The sequence below is a fragment of the Rhinolophus hipposideros genome (genome assembly GCF_964194185.1).
Source record: "Rhinolophus hipposideros genome assembly, chromosome: 5".
In the NCBI taxonomy this organism is placed as follows: Eukaryota; Metazoa; Chordata; class Mammalia; order Chiroptera; family Rhinolophidae; genus Rhinolophus; species Rhinolophus hipposideros.
In genome coordinates this window covers 39,566,573-39,579,482 of record NC_138051.1, presented here as the reverse complement: position 1 = coordinate 39,579,482, position 12,910 = coordinate 39,566,573, and the positions used below count along the sequence as shown (strand labels likewise).

The 12,910-nt window shown below is 33.6% G+C and overlaps 1 protein-coding gene across 1 annotated transcript in view; it reads left to right on the top strand.

The window, feature by feature from the left end:
* The window catches only part of TTBK2 (tau tubulin kinase 2), a 131,063-nt gene that overhangs the window by 57,801 nt on the left and 60,352 nt on the right, over window positions 1-12,910 (top strand). Inside the window, exons 4-6 of the mRNA XM_081049240.1 lie at window positions 4,046-4,119; window positions 9,963-10,103; window positions 11,775-11,879. Coding sequence (XP_080905366.1) covers window positions 4,046-4,119; window positions 9,963-10,103; window positions 11,775-11,879 — 320 coding nt within the window. The remainder of the gene's footprint in view (window positions 1-4,045; window positions 4,120-9,962; window positions 10,104-11,774; window positions 11,880-12,910) is intronic.

The window sequence follows — 12,910 nt, the reverse complement described above, 5'->3', positions numbered from 1 at the left end:
TTATGTAGTACAATTATGAGGACCTAATCAGGTAGGAATAAAATGAGGGTTGGCTTGGGTTTGACGTCACTTCTACACCAGATAGTCCTGTTCTAAAGTGTCACTGAGATTATTTAGATGTCTTCTGTTCTGGAAATTAACTAAAAGTTTATAAATGGGACTTTGGGGGCGTGGTAGGTGAGGGTAAATGGGATCAAACATACAGTGATAGAAGAACTGACTCTGGGTGGTGAGCACACAATGTGATACATACATGATATATTACAGAATTGTACACTCGAAACCTATGTAACTTTACTAACAATTGTCACCTCCAATAAACTTTAATTAAAAAATGGACTTGAATTTTTTCTGTAATATTTCTGGACTTCTTCTCTAATCTCATTGTGCATGTAGTTGAATAACTATTTTTGTGAATGGGGAGTCATGATCAGACCTAGTTAGTTAGTTAGTGTAGGAATAGTTAGTGTAGGAATGTTTGTTTTTCTGTTTGCTTACCAACTAAATGTGACCCAGTAGATTCCCTGATTTACCATAAAGATTGCTATAGTTCTGGTATCTGAGTTCTACTTTGAATCTTTATCTGAATGACCGTTTATTAGATTTCACTTCATATTATACTTGGCAAACTGGTTTTCTGTCTTCCTTTTCTCCACAGCAGTTATTTTGAATTATTAACATTTCCTTTAAGCATAACTCAGCCTGCTCCCCTCGTTTTTAGAAATTATTTTGCTTAATTCTTCCCAGGAAATTTGGAAGTTGTGAGGTATAAAAGTCCTTGGGCTTCACATTTCCTTCTCAGTCTCCTGCATCAGTTCCTTTTTCTTTCCCTGACATGTTGGTGTTCTGGCATTGATCCAGTTTTCTCAAACTACCCATCTTCTCTGGGCAATCAATTCTTCCCTCCATTGATAATACACAGATCCATTAACTTTCTATAGTTGACCTCTCTGTTAAATTGTATACCTACATTTTTTACACAACTTGCGTGTCTTGTAGATAAATCAGTACAACATCCCCAAAGTAGAAATCATTATCCTCTCTCACACACCATAACTTTTGTGTAGGTATATATTAATAGTTTATCTTGTCAATTTAGCTTAAGATAAAAGTCTGCTTTTACTTTCTCCCTCTCTCTTCTCTGTAATTCTGTCTCGTAAAGCTTCATTTGAAATCTTTCCTCTTTAAATTCTCACTTTCAGTGCTTTAATTTGAACCTCCCTCATCTTTTACCTGGACTATTGTATTAAACCTCCTAATTGATCTCCTGCCTCTCATCTGTTTCACAATCAGCATCTAATGGTGAATAGCATTACCTTTGTAAAACATAGGCCAAATCATGCTTGGAAACCTCAATTTGTACTAGTGATTACAAAAAGTTATTTTAACAATTACTCTTAAGTGGTGTGAAGAGGTACTGTTCCAATTAAATTGCAGTTTCTCCATGCTTCCAAAAACTTGTACATATCTATTGAGCTATATTAAGTAGTTTCATTAAATTGCACATATCTGAACTAGAAGATCAGTAGTACACTATGCCATAAAGTATGAGTTAAGAGCTCATTAAGCTATTACCTGAAGTAATGAAGATGTATCAGTGAGTCCTAGAAAATTTGATACTGACGTGTTTTGGTTACCCAGTAAAGGGTGTACAGTTTATTTGGTGTCTAATCTTTTTTCTTTTTAAATGTTGTGTGGTTTTAGTACCAAGAGATAAATAGCATTTTGGTATAACTTTATTATAAAGATATTTTTAAAAGAGCATTCCAAGAGAAGTTAAATCTAGTATATAGCCTTTTGTTTTTAGATGGTTGAAATGTCTTTGTAATACTGATAGTATGTTTAAATGTTAGATGATAGGATGGTGGAATGGATAATAAGAGGAAAATACTTTTTAAATGATTTTTTGTTTCTGTGAAGCTGAAGAAAAGAGTAAGTTGCTTATTGACCATCATTTTATCGTTTCATTCTTAACTATAATTTACTAGATGACACAGTTTTGCAAACATACGTGAAATACATGTAAAGTGGTAAGCGTGTACTCATTGTGAATTATTGTTCCCATTGCACCTATTCTTTTCAACCAAGCACAAAGAATGAGAGAACAATGTGATAACCTAGATGCAAATGAAAAATACAGAATTGTTAACTAAAATAAATCAATTGTATTTATATTTTAAGTCAGTCAGTGGACAAATTCTTTTTGAATGTTGAAATACATTTCTCTTCCTTCTAAATCTTATCCTCCTAGCTCTTGGTTTGTGACTTCCTCTAGCTTCTTCAAAGGTTGCCATCTTTGTCTCGTGTTCCATTTACTGTTTAACCTATTATAGACTGGCTCCTGCCCCTTCCACTCACTAGTGGTCTCCTAATTTTTTATATTAATCAGCACTTTTCAGCCCTTCTATAGCACTTGTCATCAGCTACTTAAACCTTAAAATGTTCTTTTCCTTTGGTTTCTGTGCTACCCCTTTCTCGTAATTGCCTCCTTCCTCTCAGGCTATTATTTTTTCAGGGACACCTTTATTTTTGCTCATTCTATAAATGTTGCATTTTTTAGCATTCTTTTCTTACATTTCTCTTCTTCTCATTCTTTATCCTTTCAACTTGGCAATCTTCCATCTAAGTTTGTAGTTCCATGTACCTTCCATGAACCAATGGTTCCTCAATATATTTCTGCGGCTTCGCTTTTTGTCACAGTACCAGGCTGGAAATTACAATGTCTACTGAATTCAGTTGGTTATCTTCAAACTCAGCATTCTAGTATCCTTTAATGTTTATACAACCTACGATATTCTCTTATTTTGGTACAACTTCTCATTTAATTGTACCAATTTCTAGTCAAAAAGTACATCTTGAGTATCTCTCAGATTTATCCTATTTTGTTTTCTCTCTCTCTCTCTCTCTCTCTCTCTCTCTCTCTCTCTCTCTCTCTCTACTGTAATACTTAAGATTCACACCCTTATTCCCTTTCGTGGGATATTGTAACTGTCCCCAAAGTGACCTTTCTGCTTCCTGGAGTGAATTCTCTGTAGTCTATGTTCCTTATTGCCACCACAGTGATGTTTTAAAATGCAATGTTTTAAGTGTGTTTTTCCTTATATTAAAATTTTTCTCATTACCCAGAAGTAGTTTTCAAATATCCTTCCATGGCCCATCTGCTTTTGGATCATTTAGAGAACTTTTGAAAAGCTGCTTTCCTATATATTCCGACACAGATTCTGAATCAGTACAGAGTTTAGGAATCTTCAGAAAGTTCCCCAGATGATTTTAATAAGCAGCCAGGGTTAGAAAACACTGACCTATACTTATCGTTCAGATTCCTTATCATGGAGTCCAGGACCCTTCAGATCAGATGCCCACTTGCTTCTCACACCATCTCATTCTGTTTTCCCTCCCTTTGTTCCTGTGCCCCAGTCACATGCCTTCTTCTAGCTCTGGAACCCACCAGTCTTGATCCTCTTTTAAGACCTTTATTTGCTTTTGTTGAATCAGGGGCAGGACCCTAGATTTCTGCCTGTTCCACTTCTTCCCTCTGCACCCTAGGCAGCTCCTCCTCGGATTTTACATGTGGAACTCAGATTGAAAACTACTGAGCTAATTCATTCAGGTAAATGAGGCCCAGAAAGATTGACTCACCGAAGGCTCATAATGGTGAATGGCAGACCATATCTAAAACTCAGAATTTATATTCCTAGCATAATTCTTATATATTGCTCTTCTGTGCTTTCGTACGTATCATGTCTGGGAAGACTGAGCTGAAATAACCTCTTAATTTTTTACTTCCTAAATAAATTATCATTCATTTGTTCCCTCATTCTTTTGTGTATTTATTCATTCAATAAAGATGTATTTGCCTAGTCAGGGAGGAGTGTAGGATCCGGGGGAGGTGAATAGAAAATTTGAATACTGCAAATTTCCTAAATGTTCTTAAGACAGGACGTTTATATTCAATCATAAAATATTATATAGAAAAACAAATATTAATTTTTTATAAGAGAAACCATAATATAACCTTTTTCACTGTTTTCTTGCTTTCTTTTAGGGAAAGACCATGTTTGTAGATTTATTGGCTGTGGGAGGAATGATCGATTCAACTATGTGGTCATGCAGTTGCAGGTAGGTTACCTTGAAAAATGTATCTTAAAATTTTTGGGTTTTGATCAAAATACCTAGTTACAGTGGATATGAATAAAAATAATAACGTTCTTGGTATCATCTCAGAATGTTTTATACTGGGCAGATGAAACTTTATTTAATCAGTCGTGTTACAGATTTTTCCAAAGATGGAAGGGTTCTCCTTATCAACTATTTCAGTTGATCCATATCTTTACTGTCACCATTGTGAAGTTTTCAATCCCTACATGGATTGTTGGATATAATGTGAGTCTTGCCCTGTCCTTGTCCCTTCCCTTTCCACCCTTCATTACCTGAAGAACTCTAGTTTTCCGTTTGTGAGCTCGAGTACTGACCTTGACTGCTTGAAAATTGAAGCATTAGTTGAGGTAGAGGAGAAATGCCATTCCTCTTTCCCTTTTCATCCATTAACATTGCTTTGTTCCCTGTGTTTTAGATGGAAAGTGGACTTAGTTTGGGGTAGCAGAGAGAGAAATTCAGAAAGGTAATACTGGAGTAATGACTGCAGCAGAGGGAGAGGGAAACCACCCCATTCTCTGACACTACCTCTGCCGCTGAGCGTGCTTGCTCGCGCGCGCGTGCGCGCGCACACACACGCACACCTACCTCTGAACAGTAGTCACCCTCAAAGTGTGGTGTTTGGGGCATTTGGTTTTTTTATTTTCATTTGGTTTTTTTATTTTCCTCAAATCTGTTTGGGGCATTTGGTTTTTTTATTTTCTTTCAACTTAATTACATAGCAGTGATTTCAGAGACATAAATCCTGGCCTAACTTCCTCTTCTCATCAGAAGGTTTTTCTTGTTTCCCTCAGTTAGCCTTCAGTATTTGATTCACATTTAAAGATATTAATCTCTCTTAAAGTCTTTGAAAGTCATATGATTCACTATCTCTTGAGCCAGTATAGTTTCATTTCTTGAAGCAGCTATTCCTGTACCTTGTTAGATTATTCATATGGACCCTGCTTTCTCTCACTTTGGGCAATAATATTATAGTTTTTTTGTATGATATTTCATAGTTTTCCTCTGGATTTATGTACATCTTACTTGATTTTCACTGTATCCCCATGGAGAATATAGGACAGGTTTTATCCTCAAGCAAATGAAGAGGCTGAAGCTCAAGAGGTTTGTGGTTTGTCTGGGTCTAATTTGATGGGTGTTAGGGCTTGGTGACAACCTGAGGCCAGTATTCTTGGCACAATTAGAGAAAACTCTTCAGTTTTGTCCTTAGGTTACTACTCACTGGAAAATATGGACAGGAGCTTTTTTCAGTCTGCAAAGTCTCTCAGTCTCAGCACATACTTGTTTTTATTTTATTTGCACTTACCTAAGTCTCACTTTCTGGAAATGGGAAGGCTCTTTGTCTGGGAAAACTAAGGAGACTGGTGTATGTCAGATAATGATGGCTTTGTGGCGTTTGGCCAGCTCCTGTGGACTTGTCCAAAAACCTTTCCATTTAACTGGAATGCTGTTTTTTCCCGTCTTAAGAAAATTAATGCATCATTAACCATCCCCACCCCTACAGTTAGGTTGACTTGATTTGGGACAAGGCTAAAGTTAGTATAACTACTAGAGGGTACTCTCTTGACATAGTAAAGATAACTACTAGGTTTCCCTCATATGTTTTAATAAAGTTTACACACTCAGATCCAGCTTCTCAATGACATTCCTAATTTCTTCTTAAAAGCCTAAACTCATTCTTAAGTTAACTTTACTCTTTTCTTCCTTGCAATTCATTCTATATCTGCCTTAAAATTTTTAAGGAATAAATCCTATCTCTGTTATAGAAATTCTAGCTGTTTACTATTATAGTGGGTCTTAAAATCTTACAGGGCTCAAGCAGTTGTACATATTTCTTTTCTCCTTTCTATGGGCAAGACCTTGTCCAGGTTTCATTTAATATCCTGTCACCAGTGAGGCCTCCTTGGTATATGAGCATGCTTAGTATAGCCAAAGGGTGATGTTCTGTGATAAGCATGTCACCTATGGAAGGGCAAAAATAGTTTGAATCCTGTAACCAGTGCAGATGGAGATCTAGATTGCCTAACATCAGAATTGCCATATTTTTTAAACCTTTTCATTATTATGGAAAAAATTAAACATATATGAAAGTAGAGAGAAAAGTATAATGAACACTCATGTACTCATCACCTGCCATCAATAATTATCAATATATGGCCAGTCTTGTTCCAAGTGTGTTCTCCTTCTCTTCCGCCCCAGATTATTTCAAAGCAAATCCAAGGCATATTTTATCTGTAAATATATATCAATATGTATTTCTAAGAGTTAAGGGTTCCTTTTTTCCATCTTAACCACAATACACAATAATTCCTAAATAATAGCATCAAATATCAAGTCAGTCTTCAGATGACCTTGATTATATCTCCCTCTTTGGGTTTTTTTTTTGTTGTTTTTTAAAAAAATTTTTTCCGTTCCATTCTTTTTCATTTATTTAAAAAAAAATTTTTTATTAGTTTCAGGTGCACAAGACAAAGTAATACTAAGACGTTTATCATTTATATCCCTCACACTGTGTGAACCCCCCTCCCCCATCCACTATCCCTCTGACATCACACAGAGCCATTACTTAAATATTTGTTTCATTTGAATCTGGTTCCAGACAGGGTTCACACATTTCATTTGGTGGGTATATCTCTTAAGCCTCTATTGCTGTATATAAGTTCCCTCTTTTTTTTTTCTTACAGTTTTTTTTTTTTGTTGTTGTTTGTATTGTCATTGAAAAAAAATGTAGACGTTTGTCATGCAGAAGTTCCCATATTCTGGATTTTGCTGATTATATCATTGTGATATTTAACATGTTCTTCTAATCCCCTGTGTTTTCTATAAACTGGTGATTAGATCAGATCCAGTTTTGTTTTTTATTTTGGTCAGAATATTTTAGAGGTGAGTTTTGTGCTTCATATTGCATCACATCAGTAGGTAGTGTCTGATTGTTTCTCTTTTAGGAATGTTATAATTGATCAGTGAGATTCAGGGCCTGTCAGCGGGATTCATTCATTTTAAAGTTCCCAGTGGGTTTTCTCTTAGGTTTTATCAACCCATTAGTAATTATTCCTAGTCCATTACTTCAGTGGGGTTACAAATGTACTGTTCTGATTCTGTCACATCTTCATTTATTAGCTGTAATTCTTCTTTAAAAAGCACTCCACCAGCTATTGGGTTATCCTGAGGTACAATTCATACAGGAATGACAGGACCAGTACTTGATTCTTTTATTTACTAGTTTTCAGAATAATGAGTTGGGTCCCTAATATTTTTCAAAGAGGACTGGTTAGCTTTCTCTTTTTAAAAAATATTGTTACAAATTCATAGATTTAATATAGTGTATGTCTTTAAATCATTGCACTTGTTTTTCTTTTTAATGTTCAAATTATCCCATCTTTGGCTAGCAGGACTTCCTTCAAGTTGGATCCTGATTCATTTTGACAGGACTAGACTGCAGCAGTCTTTGCCAACACCCTTACTTTCTGGTACAGCGCTGTGTACCTGGCTCATACATTTCATGTTTCAGAGCTGGAATCAGCCATTTCTCCATTAAGCCCTGATTTCTATTAATATTAATCTGAAATGGTATTTAGAGACCACAATCTAGATACTTTAGGTGCCTGTTACAATTGGGTTGGTCAATGTTTTAAATTCTTTTCAAGCGGATGGCTTTAGGATATGCAATTTTTTAAAGAAAATATATTATGGTTCATATTGATATTTCCAATTCAAATTTTGATAATAGAATTGCTTATAACCTGCTTGATTTTTATATTTACATCTCTTTGCTCTTATGCACTTTTTAATATATGTAGATGAAATGATAAGATTGGGATTTACATGAAAATAATGCAGCATGTGTGTGGGAGGGGAGAGGGTGTGTGTTTGATGTGCGGGTCAGGAGAAGAGTGGATAACTAATGAAACAAGATTGGCTATGAATTGATAATTGTTAATTCTGGGTGATAGGTAGATATATGAGTGTTTATTATTTTTTTTCTCCTTGTAAGTATGTTTCAAATTTTTAATATTAAAATCGTTTACATTTTATTGGGATTATGTTAAATTTATAGAATTAAGGGAAAATGAATTTGGTTTTTCATAATAATAGTAATTTCAAATTACTATATATAGTCTTTTTTTAGTGGTTCTATATCATTCAGTAAGATGACTGTACCATGATTTATTGAATCGTTCATTTATTAATGGACACATAGATTGTTTTCAGTTTTTCTCTATAAAAAGTAACCATTTGTAGTATTTACTCTGAAGTATAATTTGGTTGTTCAAATCTGAGTGCATTTACCATGTTAATAACTCTTTTCCCCATACTCTTGCCAGCCTTATATTTCTCAGATTTTATTAATCGATACCTTAGATTTACATTTTAAAAGACTTAAAATTTAAAAATCATTACTAATATTATAAATTTAACAGATTTCCTTTCAGAAAGCTTTTATGATGGTGGAAGTTGTTCACAAATAAAGTTACAGTATTATATTTTGACAGTCAAAGTATTGATTTTTGAAGGAAAAAAATTATTGGAATGCTAATAAAATTTATTACGTACTCTGATAGGATTATAAAAGTCTTTGCTCTAGATTAGCACTTATTTTACATTTGCTGAGGATGTAGAAAACAGATTCCCCTAACATTAAAAAAAGTAATAAAGATAACCACCAATTTATGCTGTAGGGAAACTGCATTTTGAAAGAAGATCCAAAGTATGTGAAATGCTCCTGATTTTCCTGTAATTTTTCAATTCTTTGATCGAGTGCTATTTAATATTTTGTCTTAAATGGTACGTAACTTAAGACTTTATTGCTTTTTCAAAAGTCAATCAATTGTCTTTAGTTGAGGTGATGGTGTATTAGTGGTATTAATCTCAAACATACACTACAAAATTTCGGGAGTAGAGAGATTGCATATTTAAATTTCCTTGAACTATAGGAGCCAATTTCCATTCTTTGGGAGGTAGAACTGTAGTACTGTAACCCTGCTCTTCTCATCAGATTACTGGTATGTTACCTAGGCATTAAGGAAACTTCTGAATGGAATAGCACTGTGAGGTAGAAAACAAACACTTTGGAGTCTGACAGACATAGATATGAAAAACAGCTTTACCTTAACAGGTTAGCATTATTTAAACTCTCAGAGTCTTAATTTCCTCATCTCTAAAACAGGAATAACTACTTCTGTTTAGTGTACTGTGAGGATTAAATGTAATCTTTAATGTAAATACACAGGCTAGATACATTCATTAGTCTGTTTCATATCATTTTTGTTCATAATAACAATAATTAGCATTTATTGAGTACTCACTGTGTGCCAGACAATAGTCTAAACACTTTACGTGGATCTTGTTTAATCTTCACATATCACTGTGACGTAGGTATTACTGGCCCCTTTTTATAAGGAAACTGTAACACAGAAACATTAAGTAGTTTGTAGTTAAGTAGTTTGTTACGCAGTAATGAGGAATGATTCCTCTGGGCATATATATACATATATATACATATATGTATATATATATATATATATATATATAATATCTTTTATATATATAGTATCTTTTAAATTAATCAAAATTATTTTTGTTATGACATCAGAAACAGAGAAACATGATATAATATGTTCAAAAACTTTGGTTATTCTTAAATTTATCTGAAATGTTAATGTATTATCTTAAGAGAATCACGATTTGGGTTAAATTCTTGCTATTTCAGTCGACACATTTTAATGGTGAATGAATAATTCCCCATCTTTTCTTACAACATAGTTTTTAGTCTACCATATTTGAAAGTGTTTATTTGTTTTCCATAGGGTCGGAACCTGGCAGATCTACGCCGTAGCCAGTCCCGGGGTACATTCACCATTAGCACTACTCTTAGGCTGGGTAGACAGATTCTGGAGTCTATTGAGAGCATCCATTCTGTGGGATTTTTGCACAGAGACATCAAACCGGTAAGGGGGGCCTTTTCCAGCCAGAGCACAGAATGAGTTTGCTGGTACTCTTAATCTTATGATGGGACACAATAAATTACCAATGTAGTTTTCTGTATTTGCTTTCTATATTAAGTACAAGATAATAGTTTACTTGTGGCAAAAATGTAACTGGAAGCAAAATGTAACGTCCCTCTTAATTTTTTTTTAAAAAATGGTAATAACCAACTATAACTTACATTCAAGAACTTTTCTCAAGTACAATTGAAACTGTTGCTCCGCGGCCAAATTAAAAATCTTTAACCCTTGATTGTTATTATTATGTGTGTAAACATTGCTAATTACTAGGTTGGTGCCAAAGTAATTGTGGTTTTTGCAATTACTTTTAACCTTTTAAACCACAATTACTTTTGCACCAACCTAATACTTAGCCTTATACCTAAATTGGTAGTTATTTTTTATACTTCTTTTTCCTTATATTTGTTAAAAATATATACATATGTTGCTTTTAGATGTTGGCATGGTCTTTTTTGAATTCTTCCTAAAGTGACAAATTGTACTTATAAGAAACTATTAATTAGAATTGTACACCTAAAATCTATGTAATTTCACTAACAATTGTCACCCTGGTAAATTTTTTAAAAACACCATTAATTGTGAAAGACCATGTTTTTTCTCCTGAGTGCAATATATAGTACTTTTTTGCTATTATTTTTCTTAGATATTGTCATTTCCGTAACTATCAAATATGCTTTTATTTTTTCCTTCTTTGTTTTTTTTTTTATTACTCACAAGGGGAAATGACCCATTTATTACTCACAAGGGGAAATGACCCATTTATAAATGACCCATTTATATATTTACTATAAATTTGTATGTCAGTTGATGCAGTTGAAAATTATACCCATTTTGTTGCTACATGATTTTAATATTAAAATAGTTGACATGAAAATGCCAACTAAAATTAATAGTAGAGTCAGACTTAATGTAGATTTTTCCAGCTTTTATTTCTATGCCAAACTAAATGTCATTATTTTAGAACCATGGTGATTGAAGAGTTTCTATTTTCATTGGAAAGCTCCCTAAGTAGAACAGTATTTTAAAATAAAAGCTAACAATTCTGTAAAAATTTGGCTTTTGCTTTTATAAATTCTCATGTTTATATACCCATTTTTGCAAGTTTGTGCTCATTTAATGTTACATTTATTTTTATTAAGGAAGGATGCAAAGTATATTTCCTTGAGTCAATTTTTAAAATTGTATTTTAACTTTTACACTTAGTGAAATTCAACTTTATGATGTTTATAGGATATTCATTTAAGTTTCTGAGTTATGTATTCGCTTTTGCTCGCTCCTAGTTCCTCCCATTTTAAAAAATAGGGATTGTGTTTTCATTTAAGCAATGACTTAAGACTAAAATTTCAAGGAACTTAGAGTTCTGATTCCAGTTAAGTTAGTGTTGTCTTGCATGTAACTTTATACAGTTGCTTAAATTCTTTGTTGTTCCAGGTTCACCTAATGTTAGGTATTGATAGAATCCACAATGAAATTGATATTCAGTAAATATCATTGACTAAGGTAGTATATTTGGGATGTGTGTGTCATATAGTTACACAGAAGAATTAAAATATAGGAAGGTGTAAGGACTAAATATTATAAGAATATGTATATTTTTCTTCTTTATTTTTCTAGTCGAACTTCGCCATGGGTCGCTTTCCTAGTACATGTAGGAAATGTTACATGCTTGATTTTGGCTTGGCTCGACAATTTACCAATTCCTGTGGTGACGTCAGACCAGTAAGATTTTTCATATTATTATTAAATATTGAGAATTAACCTAGTTATAGTATCACTCTTATTAAAGAAATGCTAATTATGTATCAGAATGGATGTCATTCAAAAAATAGCATATAGAGACAGCAGTCAGAAACATGGCAGCATGAGGGGTCCCTCTTGACCTCTTCTCTTGAAGTTACTGTAAGTTGAACAGCTGTAATCCAACAAAAGATTACCTGTGCAATACACAAACACATCTGAGAAAGGTCTTTATTATACCTTCATATCTAAAGGATAGCTTGCTGGATATATTATTCTTGGCTGGTAATTTCTCTCTTTTAGTAGTTTGAATATTTTGTTTCACTCCCTCCTGGCTTGTAGAATTTCTGCTGAAAAAAAATCTGATGATAATCTAATGCGCTTTCCTTTGTAGCTTACTATCTTCTTTTCCCTGGCTGCCTTGAGAATTCTTTCTTTGTCATTAATTTTTGGCAGTTTCAATATAATGTGCCTTGGAGAAATCCTTTTAGGATTTTGGTAATTAGGCGTTCTGTTTGTTTCTTGGATTTTAGGATCCAGTTCTTCACAGAGGTTTGGGAAGTTCTCAACTATTTGTTTGAATTGGTTCTCCGTGCCCTTCTCCCTCTCTTCTCCTTCTGGTATACTCATTATTCTTATATTGCTCTTTCTGATGGAGTCAGATAGTTTCTTGTAGAGTTCTTTCATTTACTTTAACTCTCAAATCTCAGAATAGGGCACTATGAACTTAAATATAACATAAAAGTTAAAGGAGATAAAAAATAAAAAGAGAAGAAGAAAATTTGCTACTGCTATTTGGAAATGAACTCACAGCATAAATAAGGATAGTGTGTGACAACAAAAACATGAGGGGGTAAAAGTCTGACCTTGCAAAGGGGAATGGAGATAAGACACATACTAAAGAAAAAGGACTACTGTATATATGAAACTTTCTTTTACATAAACTTAATGGTAACCACTAAAAACAAAAAAAATCCACAAATGAGACACATAACATAAAAAAAAGAGGAATC